A 26,696-nucleotide genomic window follows, 5' to 3' on the forward strand; every position below is an offset into this window, starting at 1 on the left:
ACCATTATCTTTATGCAACAATAAGTGATAATACACACAAAAATGTAAACTATTTTTCCACTAAAGACACAAGCTTTTTTTATTTATTAGTATTTTTATTTTTTTGTGAAAATACATTATGTTTAGTATCGGTTCTCAGTGAAATTCTACTGGAAATTTACTAGACGTTGTTGCTAAACATTTTAATTGTGGGATGGCGATGACGTCCTTTCGTGCGGCCAGAATAGTGTCCAAAATCATTTTTGTGTTTTGCAGTTGAGTCCACTACATGCTGCTCACTCTATAGCGGATAGGGAGTAGGGAATGAGTGTGTGGTTTCAGACACAGCCTAAAGCTAGCCTTCTGGTGGCTGCATCTGCATTTAAGCTATCTGTCAATCAAATGAGGTTTTTTCTAAATATAATCCAAACAAAACGTACATGACCTCTGGTGTTTCTGCAGCCAGCCTCAAGTGTACACTTGGCATTTTTTAGCACTTCTGCATTGGTTTAATTTTTCAGTACAGGAGGTTGCAGCTTGGTCTTTACTCATCATTTTTTGTTATTGTATTGTCTGAAAGCCCCCTGGTGGTGGAATTTACATAGGGTGCATTTATGTATTTATCAACAGGATGGTATCACTTTTCATTAGGAACATATTGAATCATTCCCGTAACCAATACACCAGAGTCTACAAATAATACAATAAATAAATACAATAAATACAACGTCAAAGTAATCAGAACTGCATTAAACTAACACTCTATTTGAGATAAGCATTTATTTTTTCATGAACAGACCTGTTAAAGCTAAAGCTGTACCTAATTAAACCCACAATAAATGAAGTGCTGTCATACAAAAATACACTGTATATTGCAGCATTATATTGCTGTGCAATTTAACCGTTTCTATTCTTGGAAAATAAAGAAGTGCCGCTTGTTTGCTTCAGTGCACTTTTGCACTTGTTTGTGTGGTCCCATGAGGTCTGCCATTTTTTTTTAGCTTTTTTTTTACGCTTTAAGTGACTTACATAGTATAATGCATCAAGTTGTTCAACTGACATGAGAAAGCAAGACAGGGGGCACACCTCTCAGTCCTGTGTCTTTAAAAAGGTAATAATGCTATAAAATCTCATCAAGTTGTATACTCCCTTAGTGACACAGCAGACAGGAACTGGCTGCTTTCTTATACTTTGGGATTCTTAAACAAAGGTAAGGACTCATCCTTGTATATTTTCAGGTAAAACAGCAGCAAACCTCTGATTCATTGTAATAAGAGTTAGGAATGTTTAAATAGCAAGAAAAATTGAACCTGTTGTTTTAACAAGCGACAGATTTATGGGATGAAGGTCCACTATCAGTTGTTTGACTTGATGTTGAGTTAAACAATAAGCTGTTTTGAAATGCTTAAGTTCCTAACTGGTTGTTTAAGGATTCTTGATATATGTTGGAGATGGTTTTCATGCATTTTACTAAGTTTAGAGCAGCAGGGTTAACTTAGGTTATGACTCTGTGATCATACAGGTAGCATTTAAGGTGTCATATAATTCTTCCAGTCTGCTCCCATAAACACATTATCAGTGTTCAAACTGTCAGTGTAAGTACATCTCTAACATGTTTTCTGTTCATCTGAACGTACCGTCTGTCTTTTTCCCCTCACAGTGATGTCAGAAAGCCGATACATTCCCAGCCATGGCTGTGGTAATTAATATCTTAAGATATTTGTAAGTATGCACATCAAGTAAATCATAAATTCATCACGAGGAAGAAAAGAAACAAATTCAATAAAATTATTACATAATGGACTTGTGTTTCTAGATTACCAGTCTTGGCGGTGTCCCTAGCTGTGGTTCTCCTCTGCTTCTATCTGCACGCCAAAAAGAAAAGAGCTGCATATGAGGTCACAATACCTACAAGGCAGGATGTCACAGATCCAGTAGTCTGTTCAATTTCTCTGACAGAAGATCACCCAGAAGGGGAGAGACATTTCGAGAGATTCCCCCCTCGGTACAGCACCGTGGATCATCCTCCTCCTTACTCTCTGGTACGTGAACAGTCTGACACGACACACAGATGTGAACAAACATTAAAAATGCAGTGAAGAAATAAGTGAAAATGTTTACATTGGTATAGGAGTCATGAATGAAGCTCTGGTAGAGCAATATTCATCTTCAATGAGTGGATGACAATCATCTGATTGATACTTTTAACCAGGGGTGGAAAGTAACTGATTACATTTACTCAAGTTACTGTAACTGAGTAGATATTTTGTGTACTTGTACTTTTATAAGTAGTTTTCAAAATCAGTAACTTTACTTTTACGTAAGTATATTTTAGGGTAAGCATTATACTTCATCACATTTTCAAAAGCACCATGTTCTGAGTTAAATATCAACACTAAAAGCCACGATGAGAAGGTCCAAGCTTTTTGTCAATGACATGAAACTAGTCAGTAGTTTGGCTGGAGAGTCCATTTCTCTTATAGTGATTGCTTTTTAAGGAGAGATCATATTTCACTGTGCAAAGGCCCTTGGGTGTCAAAAGTACTTTAAGTAAATTTTAAATGGCTTACTTTTTACTTTTACTTGAGAAGATTTCTAGACAAATACTTTTATTCCTACCTCAGTACATTTTTACCAAAGTAACTGTACTTTTATTTGAGTGCCATAGTCTTGTACTTCTTCCACCTTTGCTTCCACCTAAGTGAAAATGTTTTAGACACAGTAAGGATGCCCAAAGTACAGTACAGAAGCCCAAAGAGGACATGCATTCATCAACCTTTTTTAACTGTATTTTCTATTTGAGTAACCTTTGATGACCAGCTCATTACCAACACAATCGCCCCCTTCACTAAGAGTTCATTTGGGTTTCATTCTTGAGATCTCACACACTGATGGCAAGGGCTGCTATGTTAAGTCTCCTTCAGTATTAACTATGGTAGTCAGGAATAATGCATGAATCAGAAATAATAAAGGTTAATAGGTTGTGTCTTTTTTTTTTTAATCACATGCTTTATTGTCCCTTTCAGTGGGTTAAGTCATTTCAACATCTCCCTGCAGTGAAGTCTTAACACAAACATCCTAAACAAAGTGGCCAGGTTCTAAAGAAGAAGAAGAAATGAACAGGAATGTCTTGCACACTGCAGGGCTCTAAAAATCTAAGTAATTATTGCACCAAAGTAGTGAGCACTAAGCCCTAACATCTCCCTGCAGCCACAGTATTGCTAAGTAAGTCCACCACTGCTCCTTAAAGTAAAAATTTACCGGTGGGAAGACAGACTTGTCCTAAAACCAGTATGTCTCCACAGTATAAATGTGAAAAAAGGTAAAGCAGCTCTGACATTCTCTCCTGCCCAAATATTTTTAATACTACAACACCCAGAATGCACTGGGCTTTCAAAGACACGCCCAGAATGTTCCCTATTGGATAGACTAGACCAGTGCAGTCAAGTCAAAGCATTCGCAAAAGTGTTATCAAACATGTACCTTTTTGCTGATACCTTATTTCCTTTTCAATCCCTAGCAAGTTCCTTTTTCTGTAGTAAAGTTTATGACATTAGCTTCAATCTAGCAGAAATTCCCTATTCTCTTTCAAAATAAAAGCAGGTCTGCATCCACACCAGATGTCACTTATACTTATTTTAAGTGCGATTAACTACAGAAATTCTGAGATTAATTGCAATTGACTGTTCGACAGCATTGGTAATCAATTCCATTCATATGCATCCATATATACACACAGCAGTGGGAGCAATTTGAGGTCATGTTTCTCGCACAATGACACATCTGCATGCACTACAGGTACTGTGGATTGAACCCTTGACCTCCCAGTTGGGAGACAACCAAGTCTCTCTACTGAGCCACGGTTGTATGGGAATGCATACAGTGCCTATAAAAAGTATTTAGCCTTTTTGATGTTTTAACCTTTTATTGACCTTATAAATCTGTCATGGCTCTCCAAAATTTCTCAAGCTGTCATGTTGCACATGAATCAGGCCTGATCAGTGTTTTTCCAAGTCCAGCCACAAATTCTCTGTTGGATTGAGTTCTGGCCTTTGACTCAGCCACTCCAGAACATTAATCTTGTTGTCTTTAAACCATTTCTGTTAAGCTTTTGCGTCAAGTCATTGTCTTGTTGGAAAATCAATCTTCTCCCAAGCCATGATTCTCTTGCTGATTGAATAAGACTGTCCTCCAGGATTTTCCTACATTTTCTCGAGAAGCAACCCCACTGCATGATGCTGCCACCACTGTGCTTCACAGTGGGGATGGTGCGTTTGTGGTGATGTGCAGTGTTTGGTGTCCTCCAAACATAGCGTCTAGTCTGAAGGCCACTATGCACCATTGTGGTCTCATCAGAGCTTTCTCCAAATTGACCATGGAGTCTCCCACATGCCTTTGGTGAACTCTACTTGAGACTTAATCTGAGTTTTACTTTGTAGAAATCTGTTTTCTTTTTGTCAAGAGGATTTTTTTTGTCAAAAAAGCTAAACTAAATTGACCATGGTTAATTTCTAAAATCAATTAAAGGGTAAAACATCCAGGGGTTTAATACTGAAATAGCAAACGTATGCATGCAAATACTTAATACTGACACACACTAACATAGCAACTTCAGCCATCAGTGAGTGAATGTGGGGCGAATGGGTAAGTCTGACCTGTGGTGGTAAAAGCTTAACGAGTAGTCAAACACTCAGAAAGTTCCTATACAAGCTCAAGTCCACTTATCATTCCCCATATTCATGCCATAGAATGAGCCATATGTGTGTTTTATGTGTTTAATTCAAACGGCAACATTTTTCTTGACACTGCTCATTTTCTGTTTGCTTTCTCTTAATATAGACCCTCAGGCTTTGATTTTCTGTTATTATATGGTTTAAAATACCAAGTAAATGTCAAACAAATGTACAAGGGGCAGTGAGTGTTATTGCAAGCTAAATTTCATTTCACCTCCCTGTAGTTTGACCCCATGCTGACTAGTGTGTGGCCTGGAGGCCTGCCACCCGCCTATGAGATGTATCCGATAACGCTGCCACTGGCACCCCATCACTGGATGCAACCAACTCCATCATCCTCCTCAGCCGGCACCCACAACCACCCACACCTACAGAGGCTACACCATGAACCTACAGCCTGCACGTCATTTTAACTTAAGTCTCAATGTTTGAGTATGGTAATTTATTTTTTATAAAGCTGTAATTTAAACTTTAAAATAATTAGTATTAACTGTAGACAGTGAAGCGTTGTTCTCAACATGTTAAATTTTAATAGATTTTTGTACGAACATCAAACTACAGTGTAGTCATCTAAACACCAGTTGAATCATCAAAGCACCATGTGTTTCTCTATGTTAGACTATATTATCTTTATTACAGTACACTTCTTCTTACACGTTAAGGGAAAATAGAGTATATATTTAAGAAGTTACCAGTGTTATGTTTCCTATTTCTAAGACGGAACAGTGATTGAGTGTTTCCTTGGCTCTGAAACCACGTTAAGGCAAAAGTAAATCTAAATCTGAAGCCACTGATGAATATTTAACATCCAAAAATCAAAGCTTCAATCAACCTGAAATAAAAAGGAAAATGTTTGCCTTCATTGTACAATCAGTGCATACTGTAGGCTACGTCTTCTTCAGTTTTTCTTTATTGTTTTTCTTTGAGAGTTTAAATGTTCTCAGTGCTACAAATACAACTCCAACAGAATCAAGCAGGCAGCTGTTGGACATTTTTGATCCATATGATTGATCCTTTCGTTGTCCAACAAACACCGGCGAAAGACAACAAATAATTGACATTTAAAAGAAACAGATTTTAGACTTGATGAATGAGAAATGTTCTCATTGTGTGAAGTATTTATCCGTGTCTTGTGAGCGTGTGCGTACATGTATTGCATTTATGTTTTAGTTTTAAATTATCTATTGCTGTTCAGTTTGGAAAAGAGTGAAGACATACAAGATAAAGCACATTTCTGGACATGTACAATCATACTTTAAGATAACATGGTAAAATAGAGAGAATTTAATACAAATATGACATTTGGTATCTTTCCTTTAACAAATCCGTCCTACCAGTCAAATGTAAACATTACACTACATAAAGTAGGAAAGGCTATAAAGTTTAATATCCTTCATAGAGCACTGCTGCCTGCCAAATATATTCTTTTCTTTTCTAAGTCTACTTTCACGTTGATTATAACGCACACACGCTCACTCACACTATTGCACTAAACCTTAGGATCAACTCTAAATCCTCCTCAACAGATAGCAATAAAATAACTTCAAAATAAAATACAGGCTCAACAGAGGAACACTAAGTTTGTACAAAAACGCTCTACATGAGGCTGGTCATTAGCACTGAATCATGACACTCAACCCTTCACTACAGACGCCCACCGACATTAACTGCATGGAAAAAGTCCCTCTGGAGCTACCAGTGTTTGATCGTCCTCTGGTGACACTTTTGTCAACACTCAGAACACCCAGCTGACCGGAACCCACTGCTGCTCCGTCAACAGTTTCTCCAGTGCTAACCGAAGATTCCTGAACGCTGCGTCAAGGCCGTCGTTTACGATGCAGAGGTCAAAGTAATGTCCATAAGCCCGCTTAATGCGTTCACTCTCATCCACTGTCCGCTTTAGCTCAGAGTCCTATGGAGAAAAGAGGGCAATTAGATGATTCAAAAGCAATGAGAAGAAAATTACTTGGAGGGTAGAACCGAGTAAACACTGAAGTCAAATTAGTGTGCATAATTTGAACAGAGGAAGTGTAACTTTTCTTGTTAGCGCTCCTTTACGCCAAGTAAGTCAAACACATTAAGTTTTCCAATTACTAACACAACAAGCTTTCTTGTGATGCATTTCTGTTGCACTTTTTCAGTGTGCAGAGTGAAATCTGGCAGTGGACACTGTACTTAAAGCAGGACCACTGGCTGTTAAGGGCTGTTTTGTTTTTTCAACCAATAAGCTTTTCTCTATGATTGTTAATTAAAGCTACAAAACTTGTCAATATAAGCTATGATTCATTAAGTGTTTAACAATTATGGGAAGCTGTTTTAATATTGCAGAATTCCAGCCTGACCCTATCGAAGCCGGTGCATGTTATGACCCAATAGCAGATTTAAACCCCAAATTTTTTTTATACGTAGGCTTTTTATAATAACAATTCTGAGTTGTTTTAAAGATGCCACATCTTTGCCTTACTTACTGAGGCAGCACCCTAACAAGTTGTGCTGTGAGTCTGTACTGAGGGAAGTTGTTCTGAAGTAGAAAATTAAGAAGTAAAATAAGATTAATGGACAAAAACCTAAAAATACAATATGGGGTAATACATAGTTATTCTGCGATGTACAGTGTGACAGGATGTCTTTGACTCCCCTCAAGCAGGGCCAGGGTGAGCTTAAAAATCCTGGCCCAACCTGGTTCCGGGCCACAAGCCACATCAGGCCAGTCCCAGGCTTTGGGCAGAATCCAACCTCTAGTGGAAACCCTGGATATTTTCGATCAAATGTATTTTACATAGTATAAAATGCATTTGGAAGCTGCCATGCCAGTGGTTTGTTTTGGACTCAGCTTATATTTACTCTTTAATTTGTTTTCATTAATGGTACTTCATAATTTATTACAATTAAAAACTATGTTTTTGTACATTGCATGATTTTGTTAAATTGTGCAGGTCCAAAGCAAATAATGCTAAATCCAACTTATCATCTAAATACAGACAAGTAATCGCTGTCAGCCCAGACATTAATAAAACAGAGACAGCATCCCTAATGTAAAGTAACCAGACAACTTCAAGTTGGTAAGAAAAGCTTTCCTGAACAAGCCTTTTTGCTGAACTAGAGATGACTAACTTAATGAATGGGTCCAGACACTCACTGTTAACTGTTTCGTGACCACTCCAGACTCAATAGCCGACCTATTCATCGCTTTGAGAACCTCAAAATCTGGAGCTTCAATGAACACGACGTAGGGCAGGAACTCTGACGTCCGCAGCACTTTGAGAGCCTGCAGAGAGAAACATTTAACATTTCAACACCACTGCATCACTAAGCAGCAGAAATGGGGACGGATGAAACTAGCATAAATTATAAAACTGAGAATGTGATTAAAATGCAACCGCAGTATCTCCATCCAACAAATTTATCAAGCTAATGTGTGTAAATAAGATTAGCTGAGTGTTTCCAGCGTGTAATGCACATCATTAAGAGATCCTTTTTGATAAATATTGATGATGTGCTCAGCCTGGAAATATTCCAGTAGCATCAAGCTGGGCATAATTGGTTATAAATTAGAATTTTTAAGCCCAAGTCATTTACATTGGAGAATGTGGCAAATAACAGGTAAAAATTTGGAAGGGGAATATATGCAAGTGAGGGAAAGAAAAAGAAGCTAAGTACATGAGCTTTGTCTACCTGTGGGTTGACGTCCAGGATGCAGATCTTTCCAATTTCTATCACCTCGTGTATGGAGTTGATTTTAGTGCCGTACAGGTTACCATCATACTCGCCATGCTCCAAGAAACGAGCATTTTTGATATCGCACTCCATTTCATGTCGGGTCATGAAAGAGTACATCTGACCGTCCCGCTCGTCCACCTTTGGTTTTCTGGAGGTAACTGAGGAGAAAAATAGCCAAAATAGATCACAGCATATCAGCAGACACTAAGCAAAACGACACAAAGAAGAGAAAACTGTTGCAGGTTTTGTTTGTTTTGTCTTCTGTCTTTGTGTGTGTTTTAGTGTGATCATAAATGGCTGCACTCACAGGGGATAGTAGTTCCATATCGCTGGGGATCAGACACCAGCAGCTTGTTTTTCAGGCTGCGACGGCCAACCCCTTGGGCACCAATTAGAACCAGTGTCTTCCTCCTGAAGGGCGGGACTTTGGCGACCTCTTCATATATCCTCAACTCGTGGCGATCGAATTCTAGTATGAAATAGTGATTTCAGAACGATATTGAAATTACTGTATTAATTAAGCCATACCAGTTGCTCTAATTGAATTTAAGTATAAAGAAAAGACTTGAGTGCAAAAATCAAAATTATTTTAATATGATAAAACTGCGAATTAAAGACCAATTCAAATGTAAGCCCCTAAACTAGAAGGATGTTGCTGCATGTTTTCATTACATAAGCAGGACTCAAATAGGCTTCTGTGCACTTAGTGTGTCATTAGTTGTTGGATCCTAATGAAAGAGAAAAAGCAACAAGATACAAAAACTTAAGAACTTCCAACAACTGTCTCAGAAAGACAGAATAATGCTATTATGAATGCCAGTGAGAGACAAAAGGTTAGAGATCAGCTGGAGCTTCAACTGAAACGAATTAAGGCCAGGGTTATCAATTTAAATTTTACAGGAAAAAAATAAATACACATGAAACAGAAATAAAAGCACTCAATACAAATTATCATCTAGTCTCAGTGCATAGTGTATTATGCAGTTTGATTAATAAAAAATAATTTCTCCCATTAAGTTTCTGTATGATGCATTTGGATTGTTTAACTGATCTTTATCTTCTTTGGATGCAAAGTAAAAATAAGAAATCGATAAGAAAGGTTTTAAAGCTTCTGACAGTGAAGTCAGTGGCCACAGGTAGAAATGGCGTCCTTTGGCTTCCTTTTGGGGGGATGAGTCTAGCACATGTACATATATCACAGAAAATGTCAACAGTGCATTTCCTCCACTGCTTCTTTGTCTCAAGCCGTCCTGGTAACACCCATGTAAACATGGTCTTCATTTCCACTGCTTTGTTGATAACGCCGACATCTACATCTCAAACCAAGCTTATCACCACAAGACCCCATTTCCCACTGACTAACTGTCTTATTGCAATAAAAAACATGGATGCAAGTAGGGATGCATTGATACTGAAAGACCTGCTTGATCATATCAACGTATGCACATAGGATCTTTAGTGTTCGACCCTGGTTAACATTTGCCTCCTGGACAGGTCCAGTGGGCTAAACCACAATTTAGGATGGACCATGTCTTTGCTAACCTCTATGGCTTTGGGCCCAAGAATGCTTTGTATGCTTGTAAATGAGATCCTGATCTCAATGGGATTTATCTGGTTAAATAAAGGTTAAAAAACAAAAAAATGCTTTACTTTCTTTCCCCTCTTTTAAGGAAGCTTGGATATGATGCCAGATGCTGATACCAAGCCAAAGAAGTTGCTGTGTAAAATATTACCTATATATCTTATATCTATATCTTGCCCCCCATATACTATAATTTGACAGTATAATGTCCTCTACTAAATATTTAAACAGCTAGGCAAAGTTGTCTGTACTTGCAAATCATGCATAGACGGGGAGATTGGGGGGGGGGGGGGGGGTATTCGGGGGTTGGATCTTATTGAAATAAAACACATTTTCAAAATAAGCTGAAAAACTGTAATAATATTGTCATGTATTATTTATATTTGTACTCAGTACCAAGTACTCCATTGGTATTTGTTCCAATATTTATGTTATTTTCATATCGGATATATGACTGGCAGTGTTAATTTTGGATGCTATTTTTAATTTTAGTCTCAGTCTTAGTCTTTAGATTAAATGTCTTTTAATTTAGTTACATTTTAGTCATTTTCACCCTTTTATAGTTTTAGTCTAGCTTTAGTTGACAAAAACTTTTAGTAAAGACTAAAACATGAATCCGGTACCAAATCATGGCAGTGTGTTCTATGAACTCTGCCATACCTGGGCCCCTGCTTTCTACAGCTAAGAGGCAGAAGAGATACACATGCATTGTATTTTGACAGGGAGAATTATCATGGATTTTGAACGTCTGACAAAAACTAAATTACATTATAGTCCCGTTTTAGTCATCTTGACAACAACTAAACTTTCTTTAAGTCAGTTTTAGTCAACAAAGATCTATTTTTAGCTAGTCTTAGTCGAGTCTTTCTCTTGGAGAAAAGGTTGTCAATGAACAAGAGCAGTCAGATAACAACCCAAATGCACAGCCACAGTAAATGGGGAAAAAGGTTTGTTTTCAGCTCTTGAAGTTTAATGTCTTTAATAACGCAAAATGAAGCGAGCGTCCCTGTTGGCCTGTCTGTGGCTTTTTTATGAGCTGTAGTGACTTGTATTACAACAGATTAAACAACAGTTTAAAGGTGTGGTTTAACTCATGACTCCCTTGTTTTAAGTTCACGATGAGTCAAAGAAGCAGGCTGTGGCGTTTAGCGAGGTCAGAAAGGCGGTCTATAAAGAGTGATAGCAAGGCTGACTGTAAACACAAAAGCTAAGTTAAATCAATGATAAATGTGGTACTTCTGAGTTGTTGTTGTAAAAGTTGTAGATATTTCAGGTAATGTAGGGCCTTCAGTAGCAGCTTACTGTTTTTTGTTTTTTGTTGCTTCCTGCTGCAATACTCCCTAGATGTATCCTGTTATCCTGTTTAGTTGAATCATTTTTTTTTTTTGCAGATATAATTTCTGTTTTAAGATAACTTGAAGAGCTTAGTGTAACCTTACACAGAATACCACCAAAACAACAAGAAAAATAATTATGATAAAAAAAATTAATTAATTAATTTTGGGTATCGGTACATACTGTATGTATTAGAATCGGACTGGGACTAAAAAGGGTGGATCTGCCCATTCCTACAATCAGACAGGTCCAATGTCCAAAACTTCTGCCTCACCGTTGGCGACTCCATCCTGTTTCTATCACATTTGCAACTTTGGAGTCATTTCCAACAGCAACCACTCGTTCATCAACATGTCAGTCATATCACCATAACTGCCCTCTTTGATCCCATATACAGTACACTAATCATCTCAGCCTTCTTTTCTATTGCCAAAACTCTGATACACATATTTATCATTCATTAGTCACCTACTGCAACAGCCTTCTATATGGCTCATCACCCAAAAATTTTAGAAAATCCAAAATTTAGCTGCTTGCTGGCTCACACACTCTCTAGTGTTTGAGTACATTGCTTCCTTTCTGTATTTTCTGTATGTGACTCCATTAAGTGTATAAGAATTTTGACAAGCACTTCATAGAAGCTATCATTTTTTACTCCAGTGCTTAAATATCAAATCATAGAGTGGGTGGTAGAAACTGTCCAAGATAATGTGTAACTGCCTGTTAAGCAGTTCCCACACTAAATAAACACAATGATTATTTAACCAAAGTAAAGCTGTGATGTGCTTTGGGTACCTGCATTCTTCGTTGTCAAATACATCATCTTCTTTTTCTTCTTGCCCCCCATTCCTGCACATAGAGGACCTGAATAGGAAACAAACATACAAAAAAGGTAAACCTCGAATCTTGGCACATGTCTCTGCCAACCACTTGAAAAAAACATCCTTGTTGAAATGCGGCACAATGACGGTGAAGTGCCTTTGAAAGCACTGCCAGTTCATAAATCCAACATCTTAGGAGGTTATAGGGAGGAAGACCACTAGGGGGCAATGTGCACCAACACTTATGAGTGTATGTAACAGACTTGCTGTAAGAGAACACCTGTGACTGGAGGATCTGCTCAATATGGCAGATTAATTTGCTCCTGAGGAGACTATTGTCTTTGCAAATCGAGGCAAACATGGGCGCAAAGACAAGCTACATTTTTATTTCATGCAAGATTTCTACTCCTCAAATTGGGTCAACAATTACATATAAACCTTGCAGTCTGATTGCTGCTCTCATGTCATGAATTGGGTAATAATTTCAGACTTCAAACTGCAGATTTAAGCTGTTAAATTCTTCATTTAAGGCATGCTCTCATAGCATAACAAATGTAAGATGTGCAAGCACAGATGTGTCCTCCACAGGCTCCAAGGGCACAACATTTGGGCTGTCATCTTCCTTCCTAAAGTGAAGGGCATGCAGCTCTGACTCACCACCTGTTTAGTTGCTCTTCAGGACACACATACATCTAACAGATCACAGCCTTGTTGTCACTCCACATCTCATAAGAGAGAAGAGATGATTATTGATCACAACCCCTCTATCCTTCAGTTTGTGAATGGCAGACCCTGCAGCTTAATAACCAGCAGATTGGATCTGGGCCCCTGAGTCATGCCACTGCTCATTACCAGCTCTTGGGTGCTCACAGACGGACTGGAGAAGTGAGATGGGAGGGGATGAAATGCTTGTATGATATGGAAAAGAACAGATGTTGTCTTTGTTGCCGGTGTGTTTGTGCGGCCTATGTGGAATCTGCATAATGAGGGGTGCTCTGTTGGCTCGGCTGCATACTGCTGAGAGTAGCGTACCTGTGGTAGTGAGCTCTAGATCTCTCTTCACAAATGCTTTCCTCTTCTCCTCCAGCAGCTGACTGGGTATCAGACCTGCACTGCCTCCTTCTATATGACAGGCCTGTGAGGGGAAACATGCACACACAAAGGGTGAGCAGACAAGAGAACAAGTAAAAAAAAAAAAAAAAATGTTGAATATGTTTTAATGTGCTGGAGGGTGTGCTGACCTGCCACCAGTTGAGGTCCTCCTGGTTGAAAATCTGCAGGATGTCACCACTGTTGAAGCTCAGCCCAGCTTCCTTACAGGGAATCAAGTTATCATGGGATGGATCGTAGTCAAAGTGACACTTTACGAAGGCCTGGTAAACAAATGACACAAATACAATAACAACCACAATAAAGGATTTAACTGATAGTGTACAAAATATTTAACCTAACACTCCAGATAGACTGTTTCACTGTACCCATTGCATAGTATATGCTGAATATTTCACATTCATCTAGGAAAACTTTAATTTAAAGTGTTAAGGAAGGGCAGAACATTGCAAAAAATTCTCAGAAGGTGACTGGACAAACGTTCTGTGTCACATTCATTACAGACCAATCAGATCAACAAGAAAAATAAGGTAGTGGACATGCACAGCTCTGGTAAGTAACATGAGCTCAGCAGGCAGGCACTGCCGTAGTTCATGAATGGCAGAGCTTGTTGGTGGATAAAACTCATGCCGGTGCTGGTCAGGAGAAGTGCAAAAAACATCTTTTCCATCATGAAAAGCTTTTCAGTGTGATTCTTTATTGTTATTTTAAAGAAATGTGGTATACTATAGCTACATCTGAGCTTATTGGCTCCACTAATATCAACTCCCTGTACCACCAAGCCCTGACTGTAGCTACCATCTTGTTCTCCTGAAATGCTGCTGATTGGTTTGGTTTGTTCTCTGACCTGGCACAATTAATTCAGACTGAGACTTTGTATAATGGATCTGCCTGATGGCAGATGTGGAATCTGGCTAATCCATCTGCTTTGCATGGTTATAAAATATTCACTGTATATAATGGTTGGGAGTCATTGGGTAACTATTGACACCGTAAAATGAAACAATATTCAATGTGTGGACCACAATTTAAAAAAAAAAGAAAAGAATTAGATTAATAAAGTAATAAGATTAAGCATCCCTACACACTGACTAAGTGATACTTGATATACTGTGAAATGATATTATGAGACATCATCCTATATTATTAGCTGAAGGATACAAAATTTCCCTTAAATGCCAAAGTGCTAACCTGAAAGCTTCGATAGGAAACGTTTGGGAAAAGGCAGAGGATTTGAAAAAAAAACTCGGAGTGTGATCAGATGAACGTTCTGTCTGTCACATCTCTACGGGCCAATCAGAGCAACAAAGCATGTGACGTAGCCGGTATTGAGCTGCGCATACACAGATACCGAGGAATAATGCAAAACATGGTGACTATAGACATGTAAGTACTTGACTTTTGTCCTTCTTGACAAGAAACTCACTGCTGTTCTTTCTTCTTCTTTTAACACAGAAATGCTGTCAAGTTCTGATAAAACTGGCACTTTGGCAGCATCCACGCTAAGCTCTTCCTCCATAACTGCACCAGCCTCTTGCTGCTGCTAATTTACGTCACGACTCTGCCGCGCCTGAAAGTACTGCCCCTCATCACTGATTGGTCCTGTCACTTTCTACCCGGGCCCAAACAGTTCAGATGGGAGCTTTGCAAGATGGATTCGCCAGTGAAAAAAGAGGAAACAGGCGTATCCATCTGCTTTGCAAGGTTACCAAAGTGCAGGATTAACCAAAATCCTCAAAATTTTTGAGGATTATTCAAAAATGTCACCTCAGGTTCCTAGCTGACATGAGGGGCACCCGGTGTGATCTTTTGCTGTGGCCCTTCTGCTTCAGGGTTTGATATTCTTCTTCCAACCTTTCAACTTATTGCCCTGCCATCAGCTCAAACTGGTCTGGTCAATTTCCTCTGACCTTTGCCATCAACAAGGCTTTTTGGTCTAGAGAACTGCCACTCAATGGATATTTTCTCTTTCTCACCATTCTCCGTAAACTCTAGAGATGGTTGTGTGTAAAAATTCCAGAAGATCAGCAGTTTGAGAAAAATACAGAGCAGCCCGTCTGGCACAAACAATCACAACACATTCAAAGTCACTTAAATCAAATGTCTCACCCAATCTCCCATTTGAACTTCAGCAGACCTTTTTGACAATGACTACATGCCAAAATGCCCTGGTTTCTGCCATGTAATTAACTTATTAGATATTAGACTCCTGAGACCTGAGCTTTCATTTGGAATTTGGATTCGGGGTAAGTGGGCCCTAGTGTAAGCTCAGCCTTGGCTTTGAGAAGGATGTAGTTTTAAATCAAAAACGATCTCCAGAAATCTCCTGAAGATCCTGTCCCTACAGAAAAAACAGCACTGGTTAGGTTTTTTTGAGCCTATGTTTTGGCTATCGATCTCTTGGTCAGCTTTTGGGGGTCTTTCATCAGTCAAAAATGGTGTCTGTCAATGATACAAGGACTTGTTATGGCCAAGCTTGAACAAAAGTTCCACTAAAAGTTCTGAATTTGTTGGAAATGATCCATTAATAAATCAGCAGAAATTACTAACATTTCAGATACATTACCTAGAGTGTCTGTTAAAACTCTTAAAGTAAAAAAAAAAACCCAAAATATTTCAATGAAACTATCATAAAGCCTAAACATTCCAATGATAATTCCCCACAAAAACTTTCATATACATTTTTGTTGCAAGTATACAAAAATTTCTAAGCAAATTACCTGTAAAATTTATTTTCAGATTCATAAAAAATTAACAGATAATTTTCCATTAAAAAATCCACGAAAATGACAGAAAATTCACCTAAACATCTAAAGTAAAATAGAAATATCCATGAAAATTCTTAAAAATTTCAAAGGACATTCCCTCCCAAATTCTTGATCAAATTCCCCAAATTTGCAAAAAAAAAATTCCCAAATTGGAATGAAAATATGTGGAATTTTTCAAGCAAATTCTCCCCAAAAATTACAAAACATTTCCCAAATTTACATGAAAATTCCTCCCCAAAAAATCCATCAGAAATCCATATGAAACTCTCCATCAAATAAGAAAAAAAAAAAAAACACTTGGAAACCTCCAAGCAATTTTCCAAAAATATCAAACAAATTCCCCACAATTTTCCATGAAAATTCCTGAAAAATTCTTTGCACATTCTCTCAACACTTGAAGCAAATTATTTGAACTTCAATGGACATTCTGGATAATTACCTATAAATGAGTACTACTTTGTAGGAAAGCCAGAATTTAATGTCCTTATATGTACATGCAGGGTCTTAGAAGGTAGTTTTAATAAGTAGTTTAACAGGTATAGAACAACAGGTGAGAGTACAATTTTGATATCAAACAACACTTAAAGAAAGCTCTGACACCACACCCACCAACAAGGCTATTCAGGTATATATTTTGGTGCATTTTGCCATTGTTAATGTTATCAGCCATTGCTGCTGAAGGTTTTGTCAGTGCTCTTCATCTTCCTAAAATTATCCTGTCACATTTTATTTATACTGCCTGTGTAGCACTTATAATACAAAAAGGCCTGAATGGAGAAAATAACTTGTCTGTAAATGCAGACAAAATGCGTATTGAGCTGAATAAACAGGCTAAGAGTGTATATCTATGCTGCCTGGGCTGTGGTGTATTGTGGTTATTGATGGATTGGGCAAGTAAATGCCCATCATTACACAACAACCTTGAACATTTAAACACTACTCCATCTCTCCTCTCACTTTCCCGACATCTCAAGGCCACAGGATTCAGCTCATACACTGAACCGTGCATCCCAACTGATCCCAACCCCCACTGACAGGACAAGGAGGCTGAGAGAGACGGACAGACATGCAGAGAGAAAAAGAAAGAGAGAGCGAGAAATGAAGAGAGAGCCAAAATCTGTAGCCATGGTAACCATCCCCTCCCCCTCTGCTGTACTTGACGCTTTTCTCGTACTGATGCACGAATAAAAAAAAAAAAAAAGGAAAAGAGCCCTTACTGTACTGTGCATTTCTCATTCTCCTGTGAGGACACAAACACATTTACAAACGCACACTCTTCAGTCTCAAATGGCCAAAGGGAGCTGTCAGCAGAGTTTAGTCAGCATGCGATGACCAGGCTCGAGGCGTGAAACAGAGACAGCTGGATCACATTCAGAGAGAACTTTGGAGAACATCTCTAATTACTGCAACTCCTCCTGAAGTACATCCACCTACACTGCTCTATACAGTGACAGCACAGCCCAATCATTCTTTAAGATCTCTCACAGACAGACACGATTAAGTGTTCAAGTGGACACTTAGATATCCAGAGCCGATGCCACAGAAAATGAAAACCAAACACTCCTGCTCACTGGATGCACAAAGCAGAAGGTCTTGAGACAATTTACCTTAGAAATGTGTTCCTACAGAAAAGCCTGCTTCTTTAGAAATGTCAGAAACATCCATGACTCACTCTCTTTGGTGAATAACCCTCAGAAATGGAAGCATATGAAGTTTTTTTTTTTTTTTTACATGAAAGCAATTTAAGGTGATTTCTGCCAGACTAGCTGTTAGACTTCAGAGGTTTTAACAGAACACAGAAGGAGAGAAAAGCTGGAAATTGGATTTTTCCTTTAAATGTAAAGACCTTTCTTTCTTATGTAAGCCTGCCAATTTGAGTTTGGTATTTTGCATCCTTCTCTCTGATCTCACATGCTTGTTTAAAGCCCATGTAATAATATAAAAGAGTGTTTAGCATTGCTAAGGGTTCTGTAAGGCCATATGCAAGGACACTCTGAGCTAAAAGCTGGTATCACATCATGCCCAAAATCACAGTTTTTACATTATAACTTTTTTTCTAATACAGTGTACATTTTTCTTTCATCTCAGCTAATCTGCCCAAATTCACTTGATTTTATCTTGTATCTTAAAATGTGAATGTTTTTTTTTTTAATTATCATGGCATGGTTGCTTATTTTGTTGTCTTGTGAAGCATGCTAAAATTCACCAAAAGTAAAAAATACTAAGCAAATTTGGTGCTAATAGGACATAAAATTTATTACAAGACAACATAATTTCATCTGATGATCATAATGGAGAAAATAACATTAGCTAACATGTAAACTGACATCAAACACAAATTCAATTGCTGTTTAGGGCTCAGCAACTAGGATGTAAGCTTCCTCCAGCCTTAGCATGGGATCATAGTGACTCTTTGGAGTGTTTTAAGCATCTGTTCTTGTAGGGCCATGGCCCTACATTGGTGGACTGGGATCCAAAATGGCTGGCAGAGTTGTTTACAGTGGGTCACAGATGCCTGCTCCAGGAAAAAGAGACAATAAAAGTCTATGGCTGTGTCCTTATTTAGGGGCTGCAACCTTTGAAAGGCACACTTGAAAGCCCATTGTAACACAACACAATGAAGGCAGTAACTATTCAGAGGCTGCTTATAATGCAGCCAATACATGCTCCCTATTTTTCCCAGTTAATGAAGGATCCCTGCAGGGACCCCTTCTTGACCTAGCATAGCCCAAGATTCATCCCAAGGATATGTTGTTTAATGGGATGGCAATGTGTGCATGTTACATTCAAAGTCCTTCGAAGAACGCGACCCTTGAAATGAGATACAGCTGTTGTGTAGTTTGTTCACAAAGTGGATGGCACGTAAAATCTAAATTGGAAGAACTGATTATTAGTGTGACTGGTTTTCTATGTGAACAACACAGCAGACATCCTCTAGCTCTTATAGGTGGAGGGAATTAGGCTCAAGAATGTAATGCATTTCTTTGTTACGCTTTGAATTGTTAAAAAAAAAATAATCTCACATAACATTGTTGAAGACGATGTGGTCATACGAATGCCAATCACATGCAAATTTTCTGGTTCTGTATAGAACTACAAACATCCTGGGATACGGTTATTTTGATTCATGAGGAGATTTTATGTTGCAGGATCCTCAAGGATCCTAAGTTTCTATATTTTGGCCTCATTCCCAGCGATATAATTCAAAACAAGGATACTGATCTTTCCAGGATCTTTTAACCTGCTTGGAAATGGCTATTATAAGGAGCTAGTGTAAAAGTGAACCAAAGCACAATAGCTTGACATTTTAGAAGAAATATATCCTGGAAAGACTAACCCACTGTTTGAGAAACAAAGTAAAGACCCACTGTCAGTGCCAGAGTAAATCATCTTAGGCAAAAAAGGTCAGGTTGGGATATCTGCTGTGCAGAAGAGACTGCTTGAAGTGAGAAACTTTGGGAGGGTGACCCCTGTAAATTTGTTCTAACATTTGTTTCTAGTCTTTGTGTGTATTTTTCCTTGTATTGGAAAAACAAAGAAAAGTATTCTACAAAAACATAGTGGGTGGTGGCATTGCACCATAACACTGGCTGCCTACAGCCTGTAGGCCAGTGGTTTTCAATCTTTTCTTGCCCAAGGCACACCTAAGATCAAGGCACACCAAAACCATATCTATACAAATAGCCTCTTACATGTTACAGCAAATCAAGTGTACAGCACTAGTTCAGTAAGGTCACAGAGTCAAGCGCTGCCATATAACTGAGATCAGCTTATCTCACACAAGCCCTCATCAGCTGATAGCAAGCTAATTCATTCTAAGCAGGCTATTGGTAAATCACACTCATGCGGCCATATTTAAACTGCTCTTGCTTGGCTGCGCTTTGCTGCTCCCTCTGCAAGCCTCTTTTTACAGCCCTCCTCCACCCCAGCTCCTCCTTTATTCTTCCTCTGACTTTATCAGTGCCATAACTGCTAATAAAGAAAAAACTATTTATAACCACACATCATGTGTGTTTCTTGACAAAGTGGTCTTGACTGAACTTAAGTTATTGTGTAGTTGTTGTAATTATTTATGGTTGTACATATTCCCATGGCACATCAAGACTTGGATCCACACCACTTGAGAACCACTGCTGTAGACAATAAAGGGAGAGGCGCAAAGTTTGATTTAATCCTGCTGGTAAAGCAAGGTGTAAGTAAGGCATTTATTACATGACTTTTGGGTTTAAGTGCTGACATATGAAAGCTTAAATATGTTAAAATTGATACAGCATTAAAAACAAATCAAAGCTTGCAGACCTAAAATGCTGCCTCAAATTCATACAATAAACAGGACACATTATTAAAAATTTGAGCCATGATTTGTTTTTAGGGAGGTAGCGATGGGCCCTGAGTTTAAAACCTGTAGAGAACCACTGCCGTAGGGGATATCAGAGTGATGCCGAGATGAATTGGTTTTGGAGGTTGGTATAATTGTTGGTTAAAAGATGAAAATATTAAAGGAAATCAACAGGTCTAAATTCAGTATTTTTACTCTTATTTAGTTCAGAGCAGGAGCTAACACTTGATGCTTTCAACCATCAAGTTCAAGTTTCTAAGCAAACAGTGACAATATGCCTTACACATTCTTCTCTATGCTAATAATCCAAGCACATAAACCCACTGTACGCCATCTTCTTGAAGTTTATGTTCCAGTATACAGTACTGTGCAGAAGTTTTAGGCATGTTTGGGCTGAAATTTGAGGCTGAATTAAGGCGTGTAATGGTGAGTATGCCCACCTGAGGGTCCCATCGGGCGTCAGGGAGGATTGGCACAACCCAGGTCATGCTCTGGATGTCTTTTTACATTACCAAGGGCATGGGAAAATAATCTGATGAAAACAAAACAAAAACCACATCTTTAGGGCAGAGTTATGGGTAGATGTGGCACTTAAACATAGCCTAGGGTACTGTTAGGGCGGGTAGGAGGGTTGCCACATCCCCTGGTTGTCTTGTGGATGTTCTAAGCACCTGAAAACTGTTGGTGGTTGCTGGGCATATTACCAGGGGTGCAAAGGCTCAGACAAAAGAAATGCTGTTAAGCTCACATGCGTACATGTCAAATGTGTTGACACTGACTCTGGCCGCCCTTCCTCCTCTCTTCAGCCCGGGGTTGTGGAACAACAGGACCTGTGAAGAACCGTTAGTGGTCGACATGCCTAAAAGTTCTGCAAAGTACTGTATTTCTGCCTGGTGTAATGAATTAATTTGGCACAGCTCCTTCAGGCTCCAGTGTTCCTCTTCTCAAACACTGAGGCTGCTCAGTCACACAGCCTTGTGCCTTACACTCCTCTGTCTGTACATACTGCATCTACTGGTGTGCTCTATCCTCCCATCATGCTGGAAAGATAACCATCCCTGTAAACTGGGTCACATTTTCACTGTGACTGGCCTCCCATGGCTCTTAGAAAGCTGGTGTTCATTAGCTGCTATAACCCAGGGAGATCCAGCACTACACAGAGTGATTTTCAGCGTTATAAAACACTATCCTGAGTTTTGTCAAATAAATATTGATCCCTGACACACTTATAATCTCTGTGATGTGAGTTCATGACAGGAGAGGACTACATCAAACAGACCTCAGACTGCAGTGTCAGGAGCTGTTTGTGGAGTCACTCCTTTTATCTCTTACTGAAGAAGACTTCAATTATTGATCCATTATGTATGAGCCTAAAATGACTCTGCATTTGGATAAGTGACAAAACTGTAATGTCGCTACAACAGCCAAGTAGCCAATGTCATCTACAAAGTCCCTCTGTAGCATCAGATATGTGATTGCTGGCACAACAGACAAGGTTACAGACATGAGAGGGATGCCAGAAAGGACAGTGAGTGCTACTTACTTTAACTGATAAAAATGTGTGTCCTTCAAGGTTATTATAAAGTTTTGTTCATGATTTACCTCATGGTGGATGATCAAAATTGTTTCTTTTTACTTTTGAAGAGTGTTAGGACTCAGCACTCCTCCTGACCTGTCTTGGTGTGTGTGGCTCCTGGTAGCTGGGCAGGATCTTCAGCACCACACTGCCGCTTGCCTCTTTCAGCATCTCCTGGAGCACTTTGGGGTCGTTGCCAACCTCCTTGCCATTCACTTCCTTGATGATGTCACCCACGTGAAGCAAACCCTGCTGGTCAATCATGCCACCGTGGAGGATCCTTGCAATGACCAGCTCACCACTCTCTACTCGAAAGGTTACTCCCTAGGTACACAAACAAAGGCAAAATATCTTTGAGACTTATGATGTGGGTTACCTCTTCTTGATTCTGAGTGGTCTGTAAAATGACAGTATAACATAATCTGTATCAAAAGAGAATAAGTACCCCAATATCCTTCAATGCCTGCAATCTATAAGCCTGCAGTTTGAGGGTTTGGCTGTCACCATCCTTGTTTTACCGTTACTATTAGAGGTTGGATAAGCAATGCTACATGGCTATCCTAGTTTACAACTTTGTTTTATTTTACCATTAAGATATGGACTTTGTTATTTTTTCAACAGATTGTTTTCCCATGTCCCTGGTAATATGCAAGGACATCCAGAGCACAATCAGGGTTGTGTCAATCCTCCTTCTTGGCTGATGGTGCCCTCAGGTCAGCTTATTCATCACATAAACGCCATACTGCAGCCTCAGTTTTGGCCCAAACATGCCAAAAAGTTCTGTACAGTACATATCTAAGATGGCAGAAAAGCAATTTTTGACAGTTTCTGTCTTTGTATGTTTTTGGTGTTGTAATAAAAGATCAGCAATGAGTGGAAAAGATCATAAGCATAAAAGAGACTGCTGCAGCCTCAATATGTGCATGAAGAGCTTGGCAGATGGGCGCCAGTCAGAAAGATCAAACTTCATTGCATTCTTCCTCTCACTCCAGGAGAGTTTTCTTCACTATTGCCTGCCGTGTTTAATAGTAGCTCAGCTTATCAGTAGCTGATAAAGTTGGGGTGAAATTTCCAAGCGTTTTTTGCATGCGTGAGTAGTGCAGTCACTTTAGCCTAAAAAGAGCAACCATTTACTAGTTGAACACCATGCTTTATGAAGATTTAAAACCAAAGATCAAGGGCCAGTGTCCACTGACAGCACTTTTTGTGCTTACAGCACCCACAACCTTTACTGTCCAGAAAAAGAACAACAGGATAAATACCAGTGCACCAACTAGAGGAGGCTGGAATGTACTGAGATGCAGAACAGAGTTTAGCCAGAAAGTGAAGTCTATCAGAGGTGCGCATTCATGAAGCAGATTACCAGAACATATCAGAGAATATGAAAACTATTTAACATTAAAAAGAAAGTAAAACAGTGGATAAAAACAAACCAATCATGCCCTCATTCTTAATTCCTCTCTCCTCTTCTGATTCCCACATCCATGGGCTTCGACGTATCCTGCATTTAACTAGCTTATTGTATGCCGTCTGTTATTATGTATTGTACAAAATGTGTCCAACTTGTTTGCAAAACTGTGCAACTGTTTCTTTGTACTGTCATCTGAACTGTCCTGTGGGGTGTACTGCAACTTTAAATCTGTTTTATGTTTGGTTGTTTTGTAGTTAATGTAACTTTAGTATCAGATGGCTTCTCTCTAGCATTTATTGTTGCTCAGTTACAAAAGTTGACCTCAGCTTCCTTCAGCAGTGTCTGTAAGGTCTTTGTGTGCTTCGTAATTTCCTTTATTCAAGGACGTATCACCAAGAAAACACTGTAAAAGAATAGTGTTCTTGAATTTGCAGCTGCCGTAGACATGAACTAGAGGTTCTAAATCTTGCCCAAGCCTGGAACCAAGCTGGGCCTCTCTGCTACTCCCCTCGAGCCCAGGCCAGGTCGGGTTTGAGGGGAGTCAAAGATATCCTGCCAGACGTTAAAACATAAGTGTATTTTTTACCACAGAACTCTGAGTTTAAGCCTGTTTTTCTTACAGTAACTTCAAACAACTCCCCTTGTTGCAGGCCTGTTGTGTAAATTAAAAGGCGTGCTGCCCAGGTCTGTTGGCCACGTTTCTTGAATTAAGAAGTCTTTAATAAACCACACTCTAAGCAGCATATTTACCAATCAGAGTTAATGATAGAACTGAGAAGTAGAACAATTCTTAATCATCTGCTCTCATATAGATATCTTTTTAGTACTAGTCTGGCTGTCCCTTGCTGGCCATTAAAAGCAATGCTGCTTAAGACACTATGTTTGGCTGCACTAAACTCTTCTCCACTTCTTCCATACTGTCTATGAATTCAGGTCACTAATTTCTTTAAGGCAGATTTACTACTGTTAGCTGTTGGATCTCCCCATTAGTGTCATTTTGGCTCCATTTTTTGCTTCTTCACCTCTCATAAAATGTGGATTTTGTGGCAGCAGTTACTTTTTTCCGTGGGTTAGCAAACCCAGTTCTGTGTCAAAAGCCCTCTGGAGGGCTATGAATAACTAAACAGTTGGCAGAGTTTGTGAACAGAAAGTGAGACAATAGAGCACCTGGCAAAATTACCACTGACTCCTCTGTATTTAACAGCAACATGTCAACCTAATGCTGATAAATCAATTCCAATTTGTGCCATACTGCAGCTAAAATCAAATCTGTTTCTCTATTTAACAATGCTACAAAAGATCCTGTTCTACTAAGAGCACTTGCAGCTCCAAAAATCCCAAATCAGACTTTTGTTGTTGTGTTTTAGCTCTACACTTAACAGGAGGGCCATGTTGTGGCTCAGTGATTACAATGGTGTGCTAAGCAGACTCACCAGGTGCTCACCAGCCACTTTTCTGATTCCCACCATCCTGACTGCATCTGGAGGAACAGGCTGGTTGTTTAAGGCTGCATCCATGAAAGAGCAGGGACTTGGGGGAGGAGTTTCATAGTTTTTGGAAGCCACTGAGTCATGGGTCTCCAGCAGGGACTATGAAAAGACAAGCAGGGGATACTCACACAAAGAATTAAAAACTGGCTCTCTTTGCACCATGAAAACCTGTAAAATAGAATCATGCTTTACTGCACCAAACAGGTGCTCTTGTCAGATAGAGCGTAGACTGAAACATAATCTTCTGCAGCTCCAGATCGATTTAATCCATGCTAGCACAACATGCATCATTAAGCATGAACATCACTTTGAAAAGTAATCAAAGGTGTTTTAGCCTGAGTGCTTTTTAATCAAGGTTACAGCCTGCAGTGAGATGTAAGCCCAGCTCTCCAAACCTGGAAGTGAGGCTCCTTTAGGATGCGGACCAGCTCGTCGGCTGCCTGGCTCCTCTGTGTGAGTGGGCTCAGCTCCTTCAAGATGTCCTGGACCAGCTCCACATTGTTCTCCCTCACTGCCTCCAGCTTGGGTTCTTCAAACTGCTCATGGGCCTGCGATATAAAATGTGAAACAAGTCACTCCTTTGTAGCACATGTTTTTGACAAAGTTTTTGCTATAAAAGGAATTTACAATGTTTAACCCATTCAAAGTTACTGCAGTTATAATAAAATGTCTCCCGGCCTCCGTGGTGTAATTTGTTTTGATGGATTAGTGCTGAAAAAGACACGATAACAAACAGCACCATGAATCCACCCCTGCTGAGAAATACAAGCAGCCTGCACTCATAAATCTTTTCCCAAAGATTCAAAAACCAAGAAAACTCAGAGCAAATGTAAGTCAAATTTTGTGCCCTGTAGGATTTTTCGGTGTGATGCTGCTAGACATCAATATTTCAGTGAGATTTATTTTTTACTTTCTCCTCCTCTGCTGCCAGGGTTCAGTGGTTATCGGACATGAATTCCACCTCCTTGGTCCAGGGCGCAAATATTACTGAATGAAAAAATAGATTCTTTTCCATCTGGTGCATTTTGGATTATTCTTTGGGCAAGAACCTGTGGTTTATTTTCTATATTTCTATTTCATTTTTCAACAACACTGTGATTCATACATAACACTTCATTGCAAATAATCCCTTTACACAAACTAAACCCAAAGAATCTGCACACAGAGGTTGTGATTTTAAGCATATGAGGCATTGTAGTTCCTGTTTGTCATACAGTTTAGTCCCAGCTGTATTTAACAATCATTTATCAACAAGTTCATACAATCAAAACATCAATAAACCAGCAGAAATGTGTTTATGCTGATGACAGACTAGCTCACATTATCAATATTCTACCAACAAATAATCCTTTATAAATCAAACATTTAAACTTAAGCAACAAATCTGCTTAACATTGTGAGGATCAAACCATCTCCATTCAAATACAAACCAGTTGTTTTCTTTTACTCTTAGGGACAGACCTGGCAAAGCTTGAATACTGCATTAAAGTTAGTTTCTTTTCAGGCTCATACCGTTGAAGTGCAAGGAAGAAACCTGCTGAGACTTACGTGCATGCTACTTAGAAAAAGACTAACCAGATGGATGGCACTACCTCAGGAATAATTTGGACAAAGAAATGACTGCTTATGCAGCAGACATAAATACCAAATGAAAAGGAAATCTTGCCTGGAAGCCATTTGAAGTTAGTCTTTGGTTTCACCAGAAGTACGAAGAACTTAACATCCATTCCTACAGGCACATAGCATCGACATGATGACAATAGATGATTATAGAATGGCTCCAAGACTGTGCTGCAAATAAATATTATGATATTTCTATCATGAAGATTATG

General features: G+C 39.1%; 1 protein-coding gene across 3 annotated transcripts in view; it reads right to left on the reverse strand.

The window, feature by feature from the left end:
* Positions 1–4,975: 4,975 nt before the first annotated feature.
* The window catches only part of mpp2b (membrane palmitoylated protein 2b), a 95,647-nt gene continuing 73,926 nt past the window's right edge, over positions 4,976–26,696 (reverse strand). For all 3 annotated transcript variants that reach the window (XM_041814874.1, XM_041814875.1, XM_041814876.1), the window contains 10 exons: positions 25,260–25,412; positions 24,808–24,963; positions 22,060–22,287; positions 13,412–13,543; positions 13,203–13,305; positions 12,145–12,213; positions 8,740–8,901; positions 8,388–8,590; positions 7,852–7,980; positions 4,976–6,624 (listed from right to left, as the gene is read on the reverse strand). In XM_041814874.1, coding sequence (XP_041670808.1) covers positions 6,448–6,624; positions 7,852–7,980; positions 8,388–8,590; positions 8,740–8,901; positions 12,145–12,213; positions 13,203–13,305; positions 13,412–13,543; positions 22,060–22,287; positions 24,808–24,963; positions 25,260–25,412 — 1,512 coding nt within the window. In that variant the 3' untranslated portion in view covers positions 4,976–6,447. The remainder of the gene's footprint in view (positions 6,625–7,851; positions 7,981–8,387; positions 8,591–8,739; positions 8,902–12,144; positions 12,214–13,202; positions 13,306–13,411; positions 13,544–22,059; positions 22,288–24,807; positions 24,964–25,259; positions 25,413–26,696) is intronic.

This window comes from Cheilinus undulatus, linkage group 20 (genome assembly GCF_018320785.1).
Source record: "Cheilinus undulatus linkage group 20, ASM1832078v1, whole genome shotgun sequence".
Lineage (NCBI taxonomy): Eukaryota > Metazoa > Chordata > Actinopteri > Labriformes > Labridae > Cheilinus > Cheilinus undulatus.